The sequence below is a fragment of the Lissotriton vulgaris genome, unplaced genomic scaffold, assembly GCF_964263255.1.
Source record: "Lissotriton vulgaris unplaced genomic scaffold, aLisVul1.2 SCAFFOLD_763, whole genome shotgun sequence".
NCBI lineage: Eukaryota > Metazoa > Chordata > Amphibia > Caudata > Salamandridae > Lissotriton > Lissotriton vulgaris.
The window spans coordinates 330,332-357,694 of record NW_028254011.1 but is presented as its reverse complement, the minus strand read 5'-3'; the positions used below and the strand labels follow the sequence as shown (position 1 = coordinate 357,694).

At 46.0% G+C, this 27,363-nt stretch overlaps 1 protein-coding gene across 1 annotated transcript in view; it reads left to right on the top strand.

Moving 5' to 3' along the window:
- The first annotated feature begins 231 nt into the window (after window positions 1–231).
- The window catches only part of LOC147660683 (heme-binding protein 2-like), a 41,320-nt gene continuing 14,188 nt past the window's right edge, over window positions 232–27,363 (top strand). The window contains exons 1-3 of the mRNA XM_086951535.1: window positions 232–370; window positions 1,882–1,997; window positions 4,683–4,815. Coding sequence (XP_086807661.1) covers window positions 1,923–1,997; window positions 4,683–4,815 — 208 coding nt within the window. The 5' untranslated portion in view covers window positions 232–370; window positions 1,882–1,922. The remainder of the gene's footprint in view (window positions 371–1,881; window positions 1,998–4,682; window positions 4,816–27,363) is intronic.

Here is a 27,363-nt window from a genome sequence, read left to right as displayed (position 1 = left end):
TTGTTTATGTAAAGTGTTCATGTCGCTTCCTTCCACAATGGGGCTGTGTATTCTGCAGGGCTTCGGAGAAACAGGCACCACAACACCACTCCTCCGCCTCCTCAGCATTCGCAGCCTTCCAGTCCTCCCCAGCCCTCACCAGCAAACAAAAGACCTCCGTTTATGCAACAAGTACACAGAGGAGTGTTATTCGAAGCATGGACGAGCCACCCAATCGCAAGCAAAGGTGGGCGGAGCTAAATATTGCCGTTTCATAACGACCTTGCTGGCCAATGAGAAGAAGGGACGAGGCAAAGTTACCACAATTAGTGGACGTAAGAGTGGTTCGTGTACTGCTTCAAAGACTCGTTACTGCAGGTGGAAGGGAGAGGTAAGTGTTTACTGCTAGTCAGCCATAGACGAGATTTTAATAAAGAAGATTGTGGTGTGGCGTGGAGGGTAATGTAACATTGCAGAGAGGAAGAAACTACAGGGACGGGGGGGGGGCTATTGTAGCTCTCCCGGGAACAAGGGAACTGTGACACTTCATACAAGGTAAGGGTCAGAGCAGCCAAGTTTCCTAAGTCTCCTACATCTTCAGCATGACTTTTTAGCCCACATCTTTTACATACTGGATTTTTTTTCATCCGTACTTACAGGCGTATAGGGTGAACTACAAGTTCCAGAATGCAACATGTTGGTAGCTGCAACCCAGGACTGGCTACAAGAGATATCACATGTGACTTTATTGCCATGGAACATAGTGACAGTCCAGGGATGGAGTTTGGGGTACTACCATGAGAGCATTATAGCACAGAAGTTGGTAGTGGCACTGCACAAAACCAGATTGTTGCATTTCTTGGGACAGAAACGGGTATGCTGCAAGTGTGTAATTATTTTATGTCACCAGAGCTTTCATGTTCCTTAGGTCCATGAGAGAGTAGAACTTTCAGTCCCGGATTTAACTTTGCATTGTGGAACTTGTAGTCCTATCCATCATCATGTTATACCTAGGGTGACCTGGCATATCAGATTTCCCAGAATGGTCCCGGTGTTTCAACAAATTTCCCGGTTTTCAGAGAGGGTCGACTGAAAGCAGTGAGAGGCACTTTTTTAAAGTGTGTTTTAAAGCAGGGCTAATTAGAAGCTGTTACAAGTAATCAATTTAATTAACCGGTTATTTGGTGCTGGATTTCTCTCTCTTGCTCTGGGTCAAAGTCTTGTGATGAAAAATAAACCCCAGTGCCAACAATGAGTGTTGGTGCATCAGCACTGGAGTACCACCCAAAAGGCTTGATGGGTATTGTCTATTGAGTATGGGCAGGGCTTGGCATATTCATATCAATTTGCTCTCCTTTCTTATCCATACCTAGCAAAGTAGGCTGTCCCTTCCTATGAAAGTTAGGAGTGGGGAAGATACAGTGCTTAATTTGAGCTGGTGGTTTTTGGTGCTCGGCACCAGCACTACATTTTCAACATTGGCGCTTGTAACAGTCTGCCACAAGGTGGCGCTGTCTGGCTAATTTAGAGGTGAAACCAACAGCAGTTAAATATTAATTCAATATACATAAAAAAAATTACTGTTACCTGCCGACCAAGCCATTCTTAAAGTTTTGGGGCCTGAAATAGTCCGAATTATCAGACTTGTGGAGTGTGATGGTTAGTAGTTGTGTTGTTATCACTGGCAGCATGGCAGGGGCTGTGTGTGGAGTAGGAGGACCCAGTAGGCCTGGTATTTCATAGGTTTCCAGACACCTTCATGACCACTGGGCAGTGTGCAAGAAAGGAATATAAAGGAGACTCAGCGAGCTATCCCTTATAAAAATGAATATTTTCAGAAAAATATATTTATTTCAAGCCATAAAGTCACGGTTTTCTAAGCACTGCGTCGTCCTTCCACAGCCCAGAGTTGTGACTCTTGTCCAGCAGCCAGAACCGCCGACATGATCAAGTCGTTGAAGCAGACCTTTTTATCTCTGGACCTGCAAGCGCCCAAGTGGACCTCACTGGAGAACAAGGTGAGGTGATGGATTAATGAAGCTGAGCATTACAATAAATCCGGTATTTGTACTGCGCTAACTAATCACCCTTAAGGGTCTAACGGACCTGGGGGCCGTCGGGAGATTAAGTAAGCTATTGCCCAGAGTCTCTTAATACTGAGCTGCGCCACACTTCTCCCAGTGTTTACGATTTTATTGTATTGTATTGTAATTGCATTTATATAGCGCTTACTACCCCGGAGAGGCGTCGAAGGGCTTTTTCGGCGGATAGCACGCTACTCCGGGACCCATAGAGGATTAGTGTTGAATTAGTATAGTGAAACATGCAAGTACATTTTAAGTGGTGTATAGGTTAGTCGGTTATTTGGATTTGGAATGATAGTAGAAGGATAGAGGAGGAAAAAAGGTTTGTATTTATATAGCGCTTGTTACCCCTGATGGGGTGTTGAAACATGCTTTTCAGGAAGCCCATAAAGGATTAGTGATGAATTAATATGGTGAAATATGAAAGTAATTTCAGTGGTGGATATTAGTCAGTTATTTGGAGTGAGAAGGATAGCGGAGCGATAAAAGGAGAAGAAAAGTTTGAATTCATATAGGACTTGTTACCCCTGATGGATGTTGAAGTTCTTTTCTGACGAGTAGCACGCCACTCCGGAACCCATAAAGGATTAGTGTTGAAAATTAGTATAGTAAAATATGAAGTAATTTGAGTAGTGGATATGGTATTCAGTTATTTGGGTAGAGAAGGGTAGGTGGTGGGATAGTGAAGGGAAAGAGGTTCGTATTTATATAGCACTTGCTACCCCTGATGGGGTTTTAATGCACAAGGTGGATATGTTAGTCAGTTATTTGGATTGAGATGGGTTGGGAAGGGGTAGAAAAGAGGGAAGAGTTTGGAAAGGTTTGTTTTGGGGGATCAGTATAGTAAAAGAGGTGTAAGATGATGCAAGGAGGGGTAGAGTAGGAGAGACTCTAGAAAGGTTTTTTGGGGGGATCATAGTAGTGGTATGGGGTTTGGGGTTAAATGAGAGAGTGGATGTAGAGGATATATTGAGCAAAGGATAGGCTGAGAAATAGGGAAGTGCATTGGAAATGCTTAATTAGAAGAAAGTGATAACTATACAGATCCATAAGTACATTGAAAGTATATAGATGCATAATGGAGGTATGTTTATTGGGCAGCATTTCTGGCCCTGGTCAGTTTTGAACAGGATAAAACAGGCAACTGCCCTTGTCCTCTCCGTCCTTAACAGGCTCAAACAGGCAACTGCCCTTGTCCTCTCCGCCCTTAACAGGCTCAAACAGGCAACTGCCCTTGTCCTCTCCGCCCGGGCTGAGACACCCTAAGCCTGGCCTTTGATAGCCCTAGCAATCAGGTGACCTCCTCAGCCAATGGGAACCTTAGCCCTAACACTATCCAATCAAAACACTAGCCCTAAAAATCTAGAACCAATAGGAGACCAGGACCTTACAGCCAATCTTAGCCCTAGTCCAAGCACCCAATCATTTCAAAAACCCTAATCTCTAGGTACAATAGAGACCCTAGCCCTACCAATAGTCCCGTCCCAAGTCAAAGCAACCAATGGCACAGGAAGCCCTTGTCCCTACTTCCAATACAAAGCCTAACCCTGCTCTTAGTCCCACAACCAGTCCAGCCACCAATCACACCAGAAGCCCTAATCGCTACTTCCAATTAAAAGTCTAACCCTAGCCCCACCCACTTTTTGTGGTGCTGCGTTGGCGTAAACAATGCGCCACACTGCACCCTATTTACAAAGTGACGCACCTAGGCAGATGTGTCACGTTGCAAAGCCCTGCGCTACATTGTACCTGCATCAGGTATAATGTAAGCAAGCGTGGGTGTTCCCCCGTGAAAAACGTTTTGTAGAAATGGCGCAGTGAAATCTATGAGATTTCACTGCGACACTCCTATGACTTGACTCTGCCACAATCCTCTTGCCTGCTTCAAGCAGGCGTAAGGAGTGACTCAGGGCCTTTTACATGGGACTCACCCCAAGTGTAATGACACATCGCTGGAGTTGCGTTCGTTCACCGACACACTCCAGCAATGCGTAATTACTGCGCCACCAGATACATCCGGATTCCTGATGTGCCTGTGCAATCCTTGCGACATGGAGCCCTATAGTGTAAATACGATGCATCCATTGTGTCGCATCGCTGTTTTTCCCCAGCTGTGTGACACGTTTCAACCCAAATGGCCAGGGCGGACCCCCTGTAGGTGGGAACAGAAGCAGCTCGAGTCGAGACCGTTTTCGACCTCGTCAGTGAGGCACAGCGTTAGCCTGTTGGCACCGAGAGCACGGACCCGTATCTGGGCATACCCATGAAATGATTCGGGCAGGTGGCACAGGACACAGTGGGATGTGGAACACGCCAATGCTTGTTCGCACCATAGCTCTTACACTCATTTGCATTTCATATATCATGAAGGTTATAACTAGTATGACCAGGCTGGTGACTAAAACGAACCCCTTATGTGACTGGGTGACTAAAAGAAGCACCTATATGACTGCGCCATACTAAGTGAAGGACTTGAAATCCAGTGACCCCCCCCAGTACAAAAATGAATGATGAGGAAGCGAAGAACACGAGGCAATAGTAAAGCCTAATGTTATTTTAACACACCTGATTGGTTATTCAAACTTTTGTTTTCCCCTTCACCCCATTACTGTCGAGCAGGCGGACTATGAGTTGCGGCAGTACGAAGGTGCAACGTGGGTGAGCACGGTCGTGCAAGAGCAGCCCCACAAGCAGGCCCAGAGGACGGCCTTCTTCCGGCTCTTCGACTACATCCAGGGCAAGAACGAGAAAGGTGAGACCCTGCTCAGCCCTGCTTCCCTCACAGAGCATTGTCACCCAAACACACCTGCACAGCACTGACCGCCCTCACACATATAAAGAGAGCTTTCACCCTCCCACATCAGCAGAGCATTGCAACACCCACACACCTGCAAAGTACTGCCACCCACGCGCACGCCTGCACAGCACTGACCCCCCACACATCTGAAGAGCGCTTTCACCCTCCCACATCAGCAGAGCATTGCGACACCAACACACCTGCAGAGTACTGCCACCCACACACACACCTGCACAGCACTGACCCCCCCTTAAACATCTGAAAAGAGCTTTCACCCTCCCACATCAGTACACCCACACACCTGCAGAGTACTGTCTCCCACACACACACCTACACAGCACTGACCCCCTCACACATCTGAAGAGAGCTTTCACGTTCCCACATCAACAGAGCATTGTGACACCCACACACCTGCAGAGTACTGCCTCCCACACACACGCCTGCACAGCACTGACCCCCTCACACATCTGAAGAGAGCTTTCACCCTCCCACATCAGCAGTGCATTGCCACACAAACCTACAGAGCACTGCTCTCTCATAAAACCTACATATAGCAGGCACCCTCATACACCTACAGTGCTGTTACAGCACACACAGGGCACAAGTCCTAAAAAAAGAAGTGGGGGGGCGCTGACGTCATGACAGGATGTGATGTCACGAAAGGTGGCTTGCACCATCAGACTCATTGCCTCTCCTCACTCATCCCTTAGATGCGATTGCATCAGAGAAGCCAGTGCGTGAGCAGCGTTCTGAATGGGCTCCGATCTCGCCCCAGAGAGGCCAAAGAGTGAATTTACTCCAGTTATCGAGCTCCCGGTCAAATAAGTGGGGGGATACCGTCCACCCGCATGGTACCCTGACTCGAGCCCTAAGCACACACCTTCAGGGTGCTACCCCGGGCGGTTCATTAGGGCACACATCTCCGGGGTATTGCTGTTCCCACACACCTGCAGAGCACTGCCACACTCATACACCTACATAGAGCTGTCACCCTGAAATACCTACAGTGCTGTTACAGCACACACCTTCAGGGTGCTACTCTCCAGCGGTTCACAAGGGCACACACCTCCAGGGCATTGCCGTCCCCACACACCTGCAGGGCAGTGTCACCCTCTTACACCTGCCCACATCATCAGAGCATTGCGACACCCACACACCTGCAGAGTACTGCCTCCCACACACACGCCTGCACAGCACTGACCCCCTCACACATCTGAAGGGAGCTTTCACCCTCCCACATCAGCATAGCATTGCCACACCCACACACCTGCAGAGTACTGCCACACACACACACACACACACACACACGCGCCTCCACATCACTGACCCCCTCACACACACAAAAGTCACAGGTTTACTCGCATTCAGCCCTGAATGCCGTTTAGCTCTGTCCATGTGTGGCATACAGCAACCTATTTAGATTCAGTCTGTCCCTCCAACAGGCAAGAATTGAGAGCAAGGTTGTGACAGTTAACAATAATTTTAGCTTTTCGGGGAAATTACAAATAAAGGTGCATATCTGAAAGATGTTCAAATCATGTTTATAATGGATATATCACACGCCACCATGGAATAGTGTTTGGTATCTTCCTTTTCACTTCTTTTAAATTGTCTACTTTCAATCTGGTGGGCGATCATAAGTTCTCCTCCAGTCAATGTTATATCCTCTCACAGTTAATCGGCAGGAACAGCTAATTTTATTTTTGAAATCATTCGTGTTAGTTGAAGACTTTCCTCCTTTACTTCTGTTAATCTCACCAGTCATCTAGTAAATGCGGAATAACTGGTCTTCCTTCTTTTTTCTAGAAATTCCTTACTTTTTCTGCTGCGGTGATCATTTAGAGGCTGCAGTTATGTCATGGCCTCTCCTTCAATGAACTGTGACCATTTACCCCGGATTACTCTTTCTTCTCACATACCTTCAGTGCATTGCCACTCTCACCAAGCTAAAGAGTGCCATCCCCTTCACACACCCTCAAAGCCTCGCCACTCACAGCTGCCTGAAATTTCAACCCTCACACTCTAAGAATCCTGCCACCATCACTCACTGGTTGTATATATAACACAACTTTAAGAAACCGGTTCTGACAACTGTTTTGGGCAAACCTGTTTTGAGGAATGTTTCTCTTAGATTTCCATTAGGCTGACAAAATCAAGCTGTTAAAGGCCCTTCTTAGTGAAAAAAAAATTCCCTGTTAGTTTTCCCCCTAACTAAACATTCTTTTTAGGTTTTGCCCACAAGTTCGCTTTAGCTATTTGGTTGGGAATTGCCTTTTGTGGACAATCCTAAAAACATATAGTCGAGGTACAACATGCCCATTGCTTTCATTTGTTGGTTTTATGGTCAGTCTTATTTCCTTGCTTCTTATTCAATGGCTCTCCTTCCTCTTCTTATGTTTGTCCCTCCCCTGGAGCACAGCCTCTTTACCATGCTTTTAATAAGCAGACCTATAACCTTCCATTACTTACTTTTAGGAAACGACTTTTTCATTCTCATTCAGCACTAGATGAGTAGATGTGCCGGCCCTGAGGAGTTGCTAGTGTCAAGCACCGCTGCCGCTTTTGTTACAGGGGGACGATATTGCAGCACTGTTGTAAAACCAGGCCCCAGTAACAAAACTGGCTCCCACAGGTCAAAAGCCGGCCCCCCACCCTTCGGCCCCATTTGGAAAATGCCCGGTGCCCTCTAGGGCTAGTCTCTCCCTGCTCTCTCCCTCATGTGCTGCTTTTCAGTCCCTTCTTTCTCTCTTCTACCCCACCTGGCTTTATTATTATTTTTATTTCATTCCCTGTTCACTTCCTGCTATTCAATCGCCCCTCACAGTCCTTTTAATATTTTTCTTTGCCTTTCTTAAGGCCCCAGCAACTCCCACTTGCTACCAGGCCGCTCTGCTTATACAAATGCACTTAAGCGTAATTAAAGATATTATTTTCTGTTTACCGTGCCAAGTGGCATACGTCATCTTAGATCAGTAACTAAACCGGAACCTGAGTCATTAAGTAGGTGTGAGCATGCGCAGGCCTACCGATTGTCATAGGTGCCAGTAGATTCATGACATCCCAAAGGCGCAACCTACTGGCTTTGCAAATGTTTGCTTTTAAAGGTGCCCCACACCCACCCCTTCTTTGTTCTTTCCCCGCTTTCTCTCCTTATTCTCTTTTTAAGGGGGTTCCCCACTTAATTCCCCATCCAATTCCTCCCCTTAACACTTTTTTTTTAAGAATCTCGTTCTCCATAGAACCCCTTCTCATTTTTTACCCCATTCTCCTCCTTCACCAATATTTTTAATTTATTTTAATTCTTATGTGGTGCTTAGGGCAAGATGTACGAAATTGCGCGCTTGCAATTTCCTAATAGCGAATTTTGCAATACGCTATTAGGAAATTGCAAACTGCGATGTACAACAGTGTTTGCCAATGTTAGCGATTCGCAGTGGGTCACAAATGGACCTGTCTCTTCAATATTCATGAGGCAGGTCGCAATTTGCGACCCATTGTGAATGGCTACAATCACAGGGATGATGGCCTGCTGGGGTCAGCAGACCACCATCTGGTGAGCAAAATAACAATGGATTAAACCCAGATCTGTGACTGGGGGTGAATGTTCTGCCATTGTGCAACATTCCGTCCGTCAATTGTTGTTTTTGCATTTGTCACCCGAGTGGGACGGGTATGCTCAGACGTGAGTCCTGTGCTCTCCAGGCCACTGGAATCAAGCTATCCTGGCTGATGACAGCTGATAGCCAGAAACCGGTCCTAGGATGCTTGGTTCCGGTCCAGAAAAGACTTGGCTTGGTAGTTCGGGCTGGACTGTTCCCATGAGGCACGGTGTCAAGACTGATTTGCATATGGCCATGTCTGAACTGGGGTGTCTGGTGAGCAAAATAACGATGGATGAAACCCAGATCTGTGACTGGGGGTGAATGTTCTGCCATTGTGCAACATTCTGTCCGTCAATTGTTGTTTTTGCATTTGTCACCCCGAATGGGACGGGTATGCTCAGACGAGAGTCCCGCGCTCTCCAGGCCACTGGAATCAAGCTATCCTGGCTGATGACGGCTGATAGCCAGAAACCGGTCCAAGGATGCTTGGTTCCGGTCCAGGAAAGACATGGCTTGGCAGTTCGGGCTGGACTGTTCCCAAGAGGCACAGGGTCAAGACTGATTTGCATATGGCAATGTCTGAACTGGGGTGGTCTGGTGAGCAAAATAACGATGGATTAAACCCAGATCTGTGACTGGGGGTGAATGTTCTGCCATTGTGCAACATTCCGTTCATCAATTGTTTTTTCCTTTTGAATAAAGAATTTTTTGTGTGTCATGCAGCCCATTTTCCTTAAAGTAAAACGGGATGCATTTAAAAAAAAAAAGAAAAAGAAAAAGCTACCTTTAAAATTTTTTAAGAGTAGGCAGTGGTCTGTGGGATGACCGCCTGCTCTTAAAAAATGTTGGTGCCCACATTCACACTTCTCATTTACGAATGGGTTACCACCAACTTGATGTTGGTGGTAACTGCGAATGATCTGCGATAGCCTTCCCGGTCGCAAAACATTCATACATGCCACTGCTATTCGCCCATTCCTAATACCGAATTGCAAAAGCAAAATGTTATTCCGTAACAAGTTACTGAGTCACATTTTGCCTTCTATACATGGGCAGTTTGGGACTGGTAAAATGCTTCATACAACTGGCCCTCTGATCGGCACATCATGCATACACCTGATATAGACGGGAGGTTCCAGATTTTTAAGCCAAAAATTAATCCATCTAAAATGACCTCCATTTCAATGTTTTTTGTTGTTGTTCTTTTTTCTTATTTGTTTATTAATTTCAGTCAAAACAATGACATCAAGGAACCAAAGTTCTGTTACAGTTGAGCAATATGAAACAAACCCCACCCCATCCCTCCCCCACCCTTCCCCACCCTTCCCTTAGGCAGAATAAACAGAGGTCCCGTACATTGAAGAAATACATGTGGTTCAACAGCTACACATATGCAAAAGTAATACCAATGACAGCATTATGCAAAGTCCTCCAATAGGGCTACTATTATGAGCAAACAATGAAAGCTCACGGGACACCAGGGAACACCTACAGTAGAACAGCAATTTGGACAGTGTGTGGGTCCGAACCTGGAACTAGCCAGAGTGCATATTGGAATAGTGCATTGTTTATTCAGGTTTACAGCAAGTCCGGTCTGGACAACAAGTATGCAGTGAGCGGAGCCCAGAAGTCTTTGGGGCGAGAAGTCTCAGGTAATCCTCCTCGTATGTCAATAGCTGAGTTTTACAGTGCAGCAAATCACAAAGCCATTTTTTTATCGTCTGAGTGGTTCTTACACCCCAACATTGCGCCACAGCACTCTTGGCGAACAAGGTGGACACAGCAGCTATGCGTCTATTACAGGGCTTGAGGCGCTTTACATATCCTAGTTGGCAGAGTCGGGGTGCAGTGCACAGGTTCCAATTTTATATCAGTAAGCAGTTTCGTCACTTCAGACATAAAGGCAAACACACCCGCACACTACCATGCCACATGTAGAACGTATGCGTCAGCACTTCCACACCGCACACAATTTGCAGTTTCTCGCAAGTCATATCTATATAACTGTACAGGGATATAATATAATTGGTGTAAAAATTTTAAATTAATTATCCTGAGGTTCCAATTGGCCGTGAGGTGACCGGTGGGGGCACAACATGCCGTCCATACATCCGGAGTGAGGGCAGTCCCCAGAACTGCTTGCCATCGAATACACAGGAGGGGTGATCATTCTGCTCCTGCTCTCGCAAGGACGCGTTATAAAGTTTAGTTATTAGACCCTGACACTCTTCTCCCGCCAGCATCGCCTGCAGTGCCCGTAGAATAGTAGGTTTCGCCGGGTAGTCCGGATAGACCGGCTTGCCGCACTCGGCCAAACATAAAGCCACGGTCCGTGCCTTTCTGCACATCTTGCAGGGTTTTAAATTGACCATTCGTATACAGATCCCCCAGCTGCAAGATACCCACTTTGGCCAACTCGCTGAGAGCCTGCCTCTCACGTGCCGCAGAGATATCGGGGTGCGATGTCAGAGGCAATGATGGAGCATAAAGGTAGGATAACTGAGCTTGTTCCGCCAGCATACGCCAGGCCCACGCTGTGCATTGTACAGGGTTTATCTCAGTCTGTGGGCCACCTGTGCCCCCCAACAGGGTTGCCTCTTGCACTGGCATTGGAAGGACTGCATCAGATTCTACCACCACATGAGGCTGATACAGCTGTGGGAAGTGCCAATAATGTGCAAACTGCGCCTGTGCACAGAGGTAGTACAGTCTAAGATCTGGGGCCTCAAATCCTCCTCGTTCAAATGGCTGCACCAAAAGATCCCACCTACACCTGGGTTTCTTACCGCCACAAACAAATGTCAAAAATGAGGATCGAAGGGTTTTGAATAGCGCCTTATTCAATTTGATGGGGATATTGACGAAAAAGTAAAGCCGTTTAGGTAGGAAGGCCATCTTAACAATTGATATTCTATCTGCCAAGGAGAGAGGCAGGTGTGCCCACCGCTCAGCCTGGTCAGTAATACGCGTGACTGCGTGGCCATAGTTCTCTGAGACCACCTCATCTGGATCCCTATGTAGCTAAACCCCAAGATATTTCACGGGGTCCGTTGTCCAGGTTAGTGGATATTTCAGTTCAACCTCCTTAGTGTGCGCCGTCAGTGGAAACACCACAGACTTCGACCAATTGATCCCCAGACCAGAAAACCGTTCAAATATAATATACTCCCTGGGCAGCTCTGGTAAGTACACCTCAGGTTCCCGTACATATAATAGCATGTCGTCCGCATACAGAGAGACGGCCAGCCGTCTCTGTCGGAATCTCAGGGCAGCTGCACCAAGCTGTTGCTGGAGTTTGCAGGCTAGGGGCTCAAGTGCGAGTGAAAATAGTATTGGTGATAGTGGGCACCCCTGCTGTGTCCCCCTTTAAATAGGGATCGGAGACGACACCCATTCATTCACTCGCACCCGGGCGATTGAATTTTCATAAAGCATCCTGGTCCATAAAAAAAACGGAGGGAAGCCCATCCCAGCCAAAACCGTGAACATGTATGGCATTGCAAGGAGTCAAACGCTTTTGCTGCATCTAGCAGCACTTCAACTGCTTGGAAGTCTGGGTCAAAATAATGTAAAGTAGAAAAGATAGTGCAGAGATTATGTGGGGTAGAACGCGCAGTGACAATTCCGGACTGGTCGGGCAGAACCAAGAGAGGAACCAGAGGTTGTATCCTAGTGGCGATCATTTTTGCAAGAATCTTCGCATCGATATTATTAATCGAGAGAGGCCTATAAGAGTCGCACTGATTCGAAGGCTTATCCGGTTTCAATAGAGTCACCAGCAGAGCCTCCTTGAGAGAAGGTGGTAACGTTCTCATTTCATATGCTTTGGCATATACTTCTAGTAATCTAGGGGCAAGTTCCGACGCATACACCTAAAGAATTCGCTAGGCAGGCTGTCCATACCAGCGGCCTTGCAAGTAGGTAATGACATTATGGCCATCTTAACATCCTCTTCGTCAAATGGCTGCACTATTCTCGATGTAAATTAGAGAGCCAACCTAACGCAACATCATCTAGGTCCGTGCCAATCTCTTAAGGTGACAGGGCACTTTTAGCAGCGTACAGTCAGGTGTAGAATTGCAGAATGGCTGCACTAATCTCCGGAGTAGAGTAGTGAGCAACCCCATCCATGTCCTGCATTTCAGTTATATGTTCCTGGGTGCGCGGCGCTGCCAGTTTTTGCGCTAGGGAGCGACTCGGGTGGCCTCCTTCACCATAGTAGCGAGCCGTCTTCCTTCGAGAGCAGTGTAACAACTCCTGGTCAACTGCTTCATTATGCTCCGTGACAAGTATTCGCATGTCAGCTAATTTCGCGGAAGGAGGGTTGGCCTCATATTCTCGTTCAAGTGTGGAGACATCGACTACCAACTTTTTGATGCGACGCCGGATGTCACGCAACACTCCCGACTGTGCCCCAATACAAGCCCCCCTAATGGTGACCTTTAAAAGCCTCCCAAAGCACTCCTGCACTGTCAACAGAGCCTTCATTCTCCCTGAAAAAATTCCTGATCGCCTCAGTAATTGTCTGGTTAAATATAGGATCTGTTAGTTCAGTGGTCTGTAGTCGCCATGTGAAGTGTGGCCTCTCACAAGTAGGGATCTGCAAGTCAAGGACTACAGGAGAGTGGTCCGACAGTGTTTGCGCCTTGTGTTTCACCTCTCTAACCCATGTAAAAACCTCTTCTGAAACCAGCCAGAAGTCTATACGAGACCACGATCCATGGACCAAGGAAACAAACGTACTTTCCCGACCTGCAGGATGCCGAAGTCAGCATATATCATGCAAGTTTCCTGCCTCACGTATCCCCAGCAGCACCTCCGAAACCTGTTTAGGTCTCACCTCACTACTGCCAGTTCTATCTATTGTTGAGTCTAGGCAAACATTAAAATCGCCACTCCAAATGAGCGCGGTTGGGGGAATATAGAGATTCTTCACCACACATCGGATTAGAAAGAAGGATCGTCTGTGTTTGGACCATATACATTCACCACCAATACACTCATGCCTCCCAAACGTCCTTGTTCATCCGTATCAACGCGAATCACAGTAAACCAGACACCTTTTTTTTATAAGAATTAGCATCCCTCTAGAGTAGGTAGAGTAAGAGGACGCGACTTTAGCCCCCGCCCAGTGTACTCCCACCTTTTTTCGCTGATTCAGCAGTGAGATGAGTCTCCTGCAATAAGGCCACGTGCACTCCCACACGATCCAAATATGCAAAAACTGATCTTATCTTTTTAGGTGTGTTGAGTCCCCGCACATTCCAGGTGAGGAACTTAGTATGATTAGTCATGTTGACAAATCATCATCAATAAAAACGCCAGTATCCTGGTATACACAGTGTGAGTCTGATGAAACCAAGTTTTTTGGACCAAAGAATACTTAAGTCACAACACAATTCTGCCATACCCTCAAAGAACCCTTCCAACCCCTCCAACCTCTCCACCCTCCAACCCCCCCCCCCCAACTTCAGCGCCCCCAACTCGCAAAAAGCCATCCCATCCCCCCAGAACCCAACCCCAACTGAAAACAAAGAGATGATCGCGCAAACGGTGTACACCCATTGGGGGGCGTCTGAGAGCATCTGGCCTCCCATCCAGTACGAGGTGGCTGAGCAGAGCAATCGCTGTGCCTGAAAACCAAGCCCGTACCCAACATATTATAGGCCTAGAGAGGAAATTGTACATAAACCATCGTGGACCAACCACCTGCAATAAAAAAAGGTTACACATAACAAAATAAAAGCACATAACTATGACAGGTTGTGCAGATTCTGTCTGTTATCGGAAGTAGTTGAACGATCGTCAGTCGAAATGTTTGGGGCCTGGAAGTGAATTATACATGTTGTCAAGTTTTTTGTAGCGCATGCATGGGTCACTAAGTTCGCGAGCTCAAAAATTAAAACCGGGTCTTCCTCGGGCATTCGCTTTCTTTCTTACTGTCTGTGGCGTGCACTCTACTCGCTTGTCTTGTTGTCACTCATCAAAACGGTTTCCTCTGTCTCTGTACTTAGAGCACGTGTGTGATGTCACGACATTGCGCCTTCTGCCGGTTTCCCGAGATGGTTGGGAGTTGTAGTCCGGGAAAAGTCCAGTGGGGATTTTTTAGGTTTCGCCTGGGGCACGGAGCGTTAGCTCCGCCCCCAGAGAAATCTTATGTCTCTTACAGTGTACTCTTAGTCCCGCCCTCTGTTCCATTGGCTAGCTCCATAAATGGAGGCTAGACATTGGAACAGAGATCTGTCCGTCAAGGCCGGACCAGATTCGGGGGCGTTCCCAAGATTTTTTCCCTCTCCACCCACTTCTGTTCGTCATCACGGTGGTGGGTGTGTGTTATTTTTTTTTTTCGAGTGGGCCTGTTTTTTTCTTTTTCAAAGTGTCTGTTGGAGTTGGCTGCAAGATTCGAGTTCCCACGAGGCGATCAGGTAAGGAGCATTTTGTTTATAAATGTGCGTGCGCCGTGATCCTCCCCCCCCCCCCCTCCGCTGTTCTGTGCCCGTTCCCGCCCCCCTCCCTCCCTGTGCTCGTGGTGCTTGTTTTGGAGTTGGCTGCAAGATTCGAGTTCCCACGAGGCAATCAGGTAAGGAGCATTTTGTTTATAAATGTGTTTTTACTTTGTAAGTTTACGTATTTTGACGTTTTGGCTCTTAATGTCTTTTTCTCTATTTCCTTTTTATTTTTATCCCGTTCCCGACCCCCCCCCGCCCCGCCCGCTGTCCGTTCCCGCCCCCCCCCCCTCCCGATGTCCGTCTAACCGTTCCTGCCCCCCCCACCCCCAGACTACGTGGAGCAGAAATGACGGAGGGGGAGCTGAAGAGCGAGGGGGTTGTTCCGGGTCGAGGGTGCTATCACTTCCGGCAGAGCAGAGGGTGTTACCAGGTTTCTTTCACGGGGCCGGGTATTTTAGCTCTCCTTAGCCAATCGCAGAGCCAGCCGTTCAGTGGGATCGTAACTTGGTCTGTCAATCATCAGTACTAGCCATCTAACAGCTGTGCCGTGCTTTCAGTTTCATTTGGGGGCGAAAAGGAAGGCAACCGTAATCGGGTTTCAAAGGTGGTCCGATGGCAAGTGGGAGGTAAGGACCGCGCGCGGGGACACCTTCTTTCTCATTCGGGAGAGTTGTAACTCCCAGAAGGCACTTAGGGGCATATTACCAACAACTAGCGATAATTTTTGTCTCTAACTTGTTTAGAGACAAAAATTATCGCCGCACATCGGCGATTTTTATCGCAGATAAACCTTGCTATTAGCAAGGTTTATCGCAAATGCGATAAAAAACGGCCGCAATGCATGAATATCGCTGAAAAGTCAGCGATATTCATGCATTATCGAGCAAATGCTCTTAGCCATGTTATCCACCTCCCATTGGATAACATGGCTAAGAACTGCTCAGGGCAGGTGTTAGCTTTTGGAGATATTCGCGCTTAGCGCGAATATCTCCAAAAGTTGATAATAGGAGATAGCGATGTTAGGGACTGTTTCCAGTAGCTAACATCTTGGCATGCCCACTTTGCATGTCATTAGTGATAAATATCACTGACATGCAAAGCGGGGCCCAAGATGGTCGCTATCTCCTATTAGCTGTCACTAACTGGTGTTAGCGACAGCTTGGTAATAGGGAGATAATTTTATCTCCACTTTCTTGGCTTTTAAAGCCAAAAAAGCGGAGATAAACCCCCTTGATAATATGCCCCCCAGTTTTTACAGGTACGCTCCGACACATATAGCAACAACATGCAGTTGCTGGTGTCAGTGAGCCTGAGCACAGTGACATTTAAAAGACCACAGCTTACAAAGATTGAATCCCCACAGTTGAACGTATAAAACTACTATTACAGTTAATCAATCTGTTCCGGGTCAAGAGTGCTATCACTTCCGGCAGAGCAGAGGGTGGGACCAGGTTTCTTTCACGGGGCCGGGTATTTTAGCTCTCCTTATCCAATCGCAGAGCCAGCCGTTCAGTGGGATCGTAACTTGGTCTGTCAATCATCAGTACTAGCCATCTAACAGCTGTGCCGTGCTTTCAGTTTCATTTGGGGCGAAAAGGCAGGCAACCGTAATCGGGTTTCAAAGGTGGTCCGATGGCAAGTGGGAGGTAAGGACCGCGCGCGGGGACACCTTCTTTCTCATTCGGGAGAGTTGTAACTCCCAGAAGGCACTTAGTTTTTACAGGTACGCTCCGACACATATAGCAACAACATGCAGTTGTAGGTGTACACTAAATTGGAGAGCGTGGCTTCATTTAATGTTCAATTGTGACAGTAAGCCTTTTGCAGCTTTCTACTTCAGTTTGACTGGTGTAATGATTATCCAGTGCAAAGCTCTCAAGTTTCCATTGTCTAGTCTGTCTATCCCTGAGCAGTTGAGGCAGTTCAACTTTTTGCTTGGTAAAACACAGAAAGAAAACAATTTAAGTTTTCAATGCATTTCTTGAAACAATCGTAGTCTTGCATAGAAAGAATGTGGTGCGATTATTAGGCAGATAAAACAGAGAAAAGTAACCAGCACTGTGAACCAGGTGAAAAGAATAAACAGTCCAACTGTGACAGTCTTATTTCTATATATTTATATTCCTACCTAACGCTACCCCTTTTCTGAGAGCAGAGTGGGTGTATCCTCTGGCTGATCTCTTGGAATAGGCTGAGACGCCATACCTGAGTGAATTGGTTTGGAGTTTGATTGGCAATCCCTCGCTGCAGGATCAGCATGGAACACAGCTTTCATCCCAGAACCGTTGTGACTGGAGATCACCCACGGACCTACTAAGGGACTAAGCACTGTTTATGTAATAAAACCACTGTGTTAGTGGTACAGCTCTGATGTAGTGGTGTGTCTTGATGTTAGAACCTGTCTCTGAGCGGACAAAGCATGTACTAGGATATCTCGATCCATGTTCCTAGCCTTGAATGAAGAGTACGGATTGTGTAGCAGAAAAAGGCTTTCTAAAAACAAGCAACATTATTTACAATCATATCAGGAAAATAAAATATGTAAATAGTAACAGGACTAAAACAAAGTCTGCTAAAATGTAAATCTAGAAGGAGAGTGTGGTGGGGGCAAAAGGGCTTCACCGCACCCTCTCCTTGGCTGTGAAAAGACTCAGCTTCTACAAAAACTATTCTAAAAATAAAGCCTACATTTAATAATAGATACTTTCACAACCCAAGCAAACTTAAAGAGACATACATTTTAATGGGTCATACTAGTACTCTTCCGTGAGGAGGTTCGTGCGGCCGCGGAGATTGTGTCGCACAAAGCCATCCCCTGAGGTATTCGGATGCTCGTGAAAAGTCGAAACCTGTCTTCCATGTACTTCTTTGGGCTCATAAATGAATTTGCGTGTGGCCGGACAGCCCATGTGTCTGCGGTCTTTACTGTAACCTTCTCGCCCCCACCTCTCGCGGTATTTATGAGGGGCCAGTGTGCCTGCAGGCCCGGGGGCAGTCATGCTGTGTTTGATTGTGTGAGTGGACGGTAACCATCACAATCCAGCATTTGTGTCTGGGTTGTGAAAAGCCTCGCACCTGAGGTGATTTACAGAGAACAGAACAAACAGTACACAAAACCCCCGCCTTCCCAAAAAAAACAGATTATATATTTATAACCTTCCAAACGGACAAGGGCAAAAGTGGGCCCTGAAGGCTGCGCAGAGGGGACCCTTTTATGTTTGTTCATGCCTATTTTGTTAGTAAAGCGCACACTGCCTATCCCAATTGTTTCCAGAAGCTCACTGGCCCTCTTGTTTTTTCGAGAAGAAACGGAGTGGTTTACCTGGTGCTCGGAGTAGTGGAATTACTAGCTGCGCGCAGTCAATGTTGAATGGCCGCTGCTTATCTCCATCTAAGTTTCCACATTACTATTACATATTATTTTCTTGACGCGTGATCACCATTCCACTGATGTGCATCATTTTAAGGCACCAGTTGTCATCTATTGGTCACATGGTATAATTCTGGCCGTGTTACAATAAATTACGTTGCAATTTGTATTTTTTTACAACACCCACCTCGGACAATTCTCTTATGTTTAACCAGAGTTTAACACTGAGGTCTAACGGCCTTCTTGTACACCGCTGCAGTGCTCATTGGCTGGAATGTAATATCATAAAGTGCTTTACTGTCGAAGATTAGAGTGGCTGTACAGTCAAGGAATGCTTTAGAGATGCAAGAACTCTGGTACAGAATGAGATAAAGTCGGGGCTTTAAATGGGTTGACGACCCAAATGTCTCAGACCTCGCAGTAATTACAAACTTGACCCTGAAATGGACCCCTAGCCGACCCTATATTCATGCCTTTAGTTTACAGGGGAAACACTGATCAATTTCTGAACAATGAGTGTAAATCCTGTTAAGGTAATTCATGCAAGAGATGCAGTTCATTTGAACATTTCATATATTGTATTTAATCCTGCATCCTTTTAAGAGTGTTTGCTGTATTCAGAATATATTTCTGTTATTTTTCTCATGCAGCTTATTGCTCTTATATAGTGTGTACTGTGAATTACGCTGCCTCTAGGTGTATGTGTGAGCTCAGGTTGTGAGTGGGTGGTTATAATGGGCAACGATGAGAGGAGGATGAAGGTAGTGAAGGTTTCTCACAGTACCTGTTGATGCGCGATATGTTTGGATGCAGTAACAGAAAACTCACAGAGTGGCACACAATTATAAATACAGGATTTTAGTTCACCTGTTTTAAGCCATGCCCTTATATATGTTAGCTATGCTTCTTGGACAGAGTTATAGTTTTGCTTCTTAGGCCACACCCCTTTCAAAGCCCTGGACATCACCTGAAGGCTTCACATTTTGGTGAACGAGCTGAGGGTCTGCCTGATGTTAAGAAGCCCGACTGGTGAGAGATAGAAGGGGTGTTACTGCCCCTGCAGGTGAATAGACTGTCCAGGGCAAGACGACCAGATTGTCTCCAACGTGAGCAGTACCCACAAAAAGCAGACTGCATTTGAGAACTGTGCCTTGCTTAACTAGGACAACAGAACGAAAATGCCAATACTGATACTCTGTTCTAAGACACTCAATTCTCAACCAAAAGAAGACTCCTGATCAAAATTGGGAAATGCTATTCAATAGCTATTTTTTATTTTGCAAAACGAATTTTTTAAAGTGTATTTATTTTAACTTTCAACTCATATTGTCCAGGAGCATCCAAAATGGATTCCACTGGCTTCATTATTTATACTTACACACAGATATAGAGCTTTGTTACCATACAGTTATCACACACATACCACACCACCCCCTAGAGGGATCAGTAGATTACGCTCTCGTGAGACAGAGAAAAAGATCTGGCCAGACTATAATCCTAAAACACAGCACTCTGCCATCACAGTTATACGTGATGCACCTATGACAGGGCCTGTAGTTCATCTTGAGGGCACAATTGTTGCGCCTCTCTAGGTCACAAGACTGGTCCGGCGCCTCACATTGTCAACACTGGATTAGTGTACTCAGGGCTGGGGTGTTCACAAGTTCACCATGCAAAGGCCATTTGGTCTGCATCTGTCCATTATGTCTTTACCTCATTGGCTCACGATTGCCCACTGCATTTTTCATAAGGCTCTTTACCTGGTCCAAAGCACTGTCCAACCAAAACACCTCTCTGCTTATGTCAGCTCTTTCATCCCTGCATACCTGCCTAAGCCATTTGTTTAGTTTCTCAATATTTGCTCAAATTCCCTGCTATGCAGAAAGTTCAGATTGCCAGACAGTTGTTTGCTTACAAGACCTTCATTGATCCTGGCATCATATACTGCCAGCTGGTTCTGCTGACCTTCAAAGGTAACACAAGGTACGGGTTCCAACTGACCGGATACATTGGGCAATATGAGTTGCTTTTAAAATTCATAATCCCAGCCAAACAAATCAGAGAACCATGTTGCAGGCAGCGGAATCCCAGAGAGTAAGGAATATTTTATTTTTAGTATTTTACTTTTAGTTCCCTGCACCCTCGCTGTGCTTGCTCTCCTGAGTGTGTGTGTGGCTCTGGGTGGGTGGGTGTGTGTGTGGCTCTGGGTGGGTGGGTGTGTGTGTGTGTGTGTGTGTGTGGCTCTGGATGGGTGTGTGTGTGTGGCTCTGGGTGGGTGTGTGTGTGTGGCTCTGGGTGGGTGTGTGTGGCTCTGGGTGGGTGGGTGTGGCTCTGGGTGGGTGGGTGTGTGTGGCTCTGGGTGGGTGGGTGGCTGTGGGTGGGTGGGTGTGGCTCTGGGTGGGTGTGTGTGGCTCTGGGTGGGTGTATGTGGCTCTGGGTGGGTGTGTGTGTGGCTCTGGGTGTGTGTGTGTGTGGCTCTGGGTGGGTGGGTGTGTGTGTGGCTCTGGGTGGGTGGGTGTGTGTGTGTGTGTGTGGCTCTGGGTGGGTGTGTGTGTGTGGCTCTGGGTGGGTGTGTGTGTGTGGCTCTGGGTGGGTGTGTGTGGCTCTGGGTGGGTGGGTGTGGCTCTGGGTGGGTGGGTGTGTGTGGCTCTGGGTGGGTGGGTGGCTGTGGGTGGGTGGGTGTGGCTCTGGGTGGGTGTGTGTGGCTCTGGGTGGGTGTATGTGGCTCTGGGTGGGTGTGTGTGTGGCTCTGGGTGTGTGTGTGTGGCTCTGGGTGGGTGTGTGTGGCTCTGGGTGGGTGTGGCTCTGGGTGTGTGTGTGGCTCTGGGTGTGTGTGTGTGTGGCTGGCTCTGGGTGTGTGTGGCTGGCTCTGGGTGTGTGTGGTAGTAATTGCTGTCTGCTGAGCTCGTCCGCAGGGTACAATAGGTGTCACATTTGCAAGAGATTAAGCTAATGGCAATGTAAATGACAATGCCATTTATTTATCTGTTTTCAAAACCAACACATAAATACAAATGTTGTCATTTGCAATGCCAATAGCTCTAAATTTTCCAAAGGCGAAACCATTGCATTGTAAATGCTTGTTTTCTCTTATGTTTCCTCGCTAATCCAGTCCAAAAATCAAGCATCTCACTCAGCATGACTTAATGCACAAACTTCTGTCCGCTTTTTATTTACTCTATTCTCGTCGTTTTTCATTGCTGCATGTCGTCCGGTTGACCATGCTGGAAACTTTCCTAACTCCTTACGTATAGGATTGTAAATTGTGGCGGCTTCTGTTTTGAGTATTTATTATTAGTCACCATAGTCCGGGACGGTTACATGTGGGCCATGTCTCCGAGTTGTGATTTATTGAGGTTGAGTTGTGCGTAGCACTTCATGGTTTAGGCTGTGGACTGTGGACAGTGGTCCTGCAACAGCTTTTGGCGGGGGGGACTAAGACAGTCTATATAATTCTGAGATTTCGTTAAGGCCTTCTACTGCTGTATTGAATTTTATGAATTCTATGCTTCTCTCTTTGCAAGTTTCTCTTCCATATCTCCTCCACGGGGGTCTTGTTCTACCTTGGATATAACTGTCCATCTGATGTCTGTCTCAGTATGGTTTTTTAATTTCCAATGGTTCACCAGAGGGGCCGTCTGCACATTGTTTTTAATCCGTGATTTGTGCTGGGTGATGCGGCTTCTGACTTCTTGGTCTGTCTTCCTGATGTATAACATATCGCACGGGCATCTGATTCCATAAATTACATGTCGTGGTTTGCAATTTGTAAAAGCCTCGTGCTTCCAAAAAATTGTTTTGTGTTTAAACACCGTTCCCTCCTCTGTATTGGGACAGCAGACACATGTGCCACATTTATGATGGCCTTGTACTGGGGCAATCCCAACATCGTTCTAACTGTAGCTTGTTTTTTCTTTGGAATTGCCGCACGAACCAGATGGTTTGCAACGTTTTGATCTTTCTTAAATGCAAACAAGGGTTTGTTTTTCAGTGTCTCTTCCAGGTTTTCTACGAGATGCCAATTTTGATTAATAATTTTCTTGAACAAATTTGAGTTTGGACAAAAAGTTGACACACATACTAGCCTCTCCATTGGGGGTTTTTCTTTCTTTTCTAGGAGTACTTCTTTTGGCGCCCACCATGCTCTTTTCATTGAGCGTCTCAGGAGTTTCTTGGGGTAGCCACGTTCTAGGAGATTTTCTGTCAGATTCTTTGCATGTATTTCATATTCGTCTCTGAAGTGGCAATTTCTTTTAATTCTCAAGTATTGGCCGAACGGCAGGTTTTCTTTTAAATTTCTGGGATGGTTACTACTGTAATGCAGAGCTCTGTTGCGGTCAGTCTGTTTTTTATACAGTGTTGTAACTAGTTTACCATCTGTGGGATACACTTCGACGTCTAGAAAGGCCATTCGTAACCTTGAGAAATTCAAACTGAATTTAATTTCCTGGGTGCGGTTATTTAACCATTCGTGGAATTGCACAAGTAGTTGTTCATCTCCTGACCAGACCATAAAGACGTCGTCCATGTAGAGACTCCAGTGTAAAATAAACTCTGAGTATGGATTGTTGTTCTGATAGATGAATTTGTCTTCGTATTTTGACATGAATAAAACTGCCAATTCTGGGGCAAAAGGGCAGCCCAGTTTGAAAGAAGAATTCTCCATTGAAATTAGAGTAATTTTTCTTTAATGCGAAAGTAGCCAGTTCCATGATGAAATCTGATGGGACTTTAGCCGGTTGTTCTCTACTTTCTAGAAAACTCCCGATTACTTCTAGGCCCTCCATTTGTGGTATTTGAGTATATAACGAAACCACATCTAGTGTAACTAGATAGTGGGAATTTTCTTCAAACTCAATTGAGTCAAGCTTATTGAAAGGGAGCTGGAAAAGGGTGGCTGGGAGTGCTGTGGCTGGCAGGAATGAGGATCAAGAGCAACATGGGTGCAGGATTGAGTTCCTTATCGCCAGTGAGCTTGTGTTTTTGTGCTTTGGTGAATTTAGACAACAGCAGCCTGCAGGAATAGGCGGATGCACACACTTGAGTAGTGCAGGTGTGTTCCTATTAGTTATGGCGGATGAAGAGGAAAGGACAGGTCTTGAAACTTTGCACCACACCCATTAGAGTATCACTCAATCAATCAGGATTTATAAAGAACGGCTAATCCTCCTAAAGGGTATCCAGGCGCTTGCAGGCCCCGGAGGCTTAATCGAACCAGTTCCAGGTAACCACTGGGACTGCAGTGTCTGCCTTTAGGAGGGGCGAGCTGGGCCCAGGACCAGAGCACTGACATACCCACGGTTGCATGAAGCTGTTTTCTTGCAGGTCACGCAAGCAGTGTCCCTCTGACCTGGCTACAATGGAAAAGTGTGTTTAAATACGTTTTGGTAGCCTCTGAGCACATATACGTTCTGCAGATCTGCACAAAAGTTTTTGAGAGTAAGGGAGTTGTAAGACCGCTTCACCCTCAAAACCTAGAGTTCTAAGCACTTTTATTGTGCTAGTGTCACATAAGCTGACATAAGCGCTTAAGTGACATCTATAAAGCCACGTACCTTGATATTTTTGTGATCATTCGTCCCTTATTAATCACAAAATAATGCAAGGGGGTGCCCTGCGCTGCCCTGTGTTGAGAAGGCATTACATGGGTGGATCATGGGCGTTCCCGTTAAGCCACCCATGTATTTTGACACAGACTTGGATTTCCTAAAATCAGTAAACCGGAGTATGCGCCAAAATGGTGCACTTACCCGACCTTGGTATAACGAGGAGAAATACGTACATTTCTCCTTGTTACTTCCTCATTGTATTCAAGAATACTCCGCTAAGATAGTTTTTGTGCAGGAAGGCATCCCTTCCTGCACAAAAACTATCTTGACCACAACGCAGGTACACTTGCGCCATGACACAAGGGTGCCTACGTTGAGACACCAGCATAAGAAGGGAGCAGAAGTGCACAATATCTTAGTAAATGTGGTGGATTTCTGTATATCTGGTGCATTTCTGCACTTTCCCTTCCATGTAACACAGCACAGCAAGTTCCATTGCTGTATTACAGGAAAGTTTAGTAAATCTGGGTATATATATATATTTCTTTGTCTGGCATTCAGTACGTTGAAGATATGAAGGAATACAAGTGTATTACTTAAGCCTGTGGTGCTATAACTGTGAGTAGTCCACTCCCCCCCCCCCCAATGATGGGACCCTAAAAGCTGAACGCCTTCAGGTAAACCTTTAGGCAGGATCACTCACATGGGCATAAAAGCACTGACACAAACAGTGAGACGCCATGTGTGTATTAAGAATGCCACACAGTCGCATGGGACACAGCACTACCCATGCGTATGGTAAGTTGATCATTCCTTCACATTGTACAAAATGGCATTTTATGTCCCTGATAATGAGTATTTGTCTGGTCGTGTAATGTTATGTGTTACATTGGTTGTATGACCGAACAACACAGGGAAATACTTTGAGAAACACTGTCCCGGGAACATGTAATTAGGATAAAATTCTGGTTTGAAGAGTCTCGTATTATAACAATATCTGCGGTCTACACCAGTGTGATGATTAAATGTTTTTAATGATGCAACAACGAAAAACAACCAGCCAACACGTGTTTCGTCACACAAGGGAGTTATCCCGTGGCTTCTTCAGGGCTGGGGAAGATACAAAACATTGAATAAAATTATGTACACATATGGAATTGGTCAGTGCCAAACCAAGAAACCATGACTATTGAGTCATGTAGGATTATCTCACCATTAACACGTGGAACCCCTAAGCAGTAATGTGAAATGGATGACTGTACAGGTGACATGGTAACAAAATTGTGACTGCGTGGAGGAGAAAAACATTGTGGCAATGAAGTGACATGAACCTGGCACGTAGTGAATAATGGTGTGAAAGTGACATACCAGGGTAGGTGTACATGCTGACACAATACATTAATCCTGAGTTCAAACACACTAGAGCGGACAATCATGTACAAAGTGTGGACAAGATAGATGCCAAGCTAGGAGAGTTGCCTGGATGCATAGGGTATGACCATGGAAGGGAGAGACAGAGTATCAATGCTGGACAGTTGAGACTGAGTAGCCTCGAAAGGGGAGACTGCCAATCGGTTGTGACCGTAGGGTGTGGGGTCATAATCACAAGTGTCAAAACACCAAGGGCGTGAGAATAATGTGGTGGCGGCATGAAAGAAAATACCTGTATGGAGCTGCAGAGTAATACGGAGGTGTCTGGAAAAAGGGGAGAAAGAAAAGAAACAAAGACCAAAATGAGGGGCATATGCAGGAAGGTAGGAAGGTGAGTGCCACATGGTGTGTCGGTGTGTACAGGATTGTGTGCTATGATGAAGAGACTCACCGTGAGGCCGGTGAAAATTCCAAACAGGGAAACACTTAGCATGCCTTCACTACGAATATTTTTACCCTGCCTTTTTTCAAAAGCATGTGCTTTTACAATGTATGCCTTTACCACGCATTGTATATTTTGCATATATATATATATATATCAACAATGTATTTGTGGGGGGGGGGCACGCCCCCGAACATACCTTAAATGTGTGGTACAGGCATACGTTGTAAAGGCATATATGTTGTAAAAACATACGTGATAAAAAAATGCATGGTGAAAGCAGACTCTTGTTCTTTTATTTACAAATTCACCTAATGTCACATTAAAGACCCCCACCCCATTATTATGGACCGACCACTTTCTGGTAAAATTCTCCATAAGTGGCCATAGAGCTAAAACTACAATAAACAAAAAGCTAAAAGCATGCAGGAACATGAAGAATATCACCCAGGTTTCTTTCTCAGAAAATTTCGAAATAGACCACATTAATTTTAAAGAAAACGTACACCTTGGAGCTATGCATCTGGAGTCCGCCATCCATAAAACACTAGATAAAATAGCCCCCCTACGAAAGGTACACTGTAGGGAAAAAACCTCACCATGGTTTACCGACCAATTAAAACATCTTAAAACTCAAACAAGAAATGCTGAAAAAACCTGGCGTAAAACAAAAAAACCCAATGATCGCAAAATTTATCAAACCCTGCACACTGAATACATGAGGAAAATAAAAGCGGCAAAAAAAACCCATATAGCTAAACGCATAAGTAAAGCTAAAAACTCGTCCAAAGAGCTCCATCACATACTAAAAGAACTTACGTCCGTTAAAAGTTCACAAGAGGCCCCAAAAACCCAAGAGTGGACGGAAGACCTTTCAATGTTCTTAGACGACAAAATCACAAAAATATGTCAACCATTCAATATAGAAAACACCTCTCTTCAACATCTTGAAAAAGAGCTACACATGAACCAAGTCGTCTCTTCCACAAATTGGTCCACTTTTGAATTGTTAAATGATGAAAAAATCTTACGCCTAGGGCATAAAATCAAATCCGGATCTCCTTGCGACCATCTAACATCCAAACTATTTTCAACCCTTGCCCCAGTGTTGGCCCATCCCCTCTCTTGCCTTCTAAACACATCCCTGATAGAAGCGGAATTCCCTCAAATCTGGAAAGCGGCTAGAGTCAGACCACTACTAAAAAAGCCTGGTGCGGATGCAAACACCTTTTCAAACTATCGCCCTATTTCCTTGCTACCCTTTCCAGGGAAAGTGTTGGAGGCATTCGTAAATGAGCAGCTGATAAGCTATCTTGAGAGGAACAATCTACTCGACACCTCACAGTCAGGCTTCCGCGCTGCTCACAGCACGGAGACAGCCCTGATTGAGGTGACCGACAACATCAGAGGTGCCCTTGACAAACATCAGTCATGCATTCTGGTACTTTTAGACTTATCGGCTGCCTTTGACACCATCTCCCATCACATCTTAGTCAGACGACTGTGGGAGTATGGTGTCAAGGGGCAGGTTCTAAGGTGGTTCATCAGTTATCTGTCCGATCGAACTACCACACTACAAACTGATGAAACTTTGGCCAGTACACGGCCAGTTACCAGGGGTGTGCCTCAAGGCTCAATCCTCAGTCCCTCGCTTTTTAATGTTTATATGGCCCCTCTGGCCAAACTCATTAGGGCACATGGATTTGACGTGTTATCATAT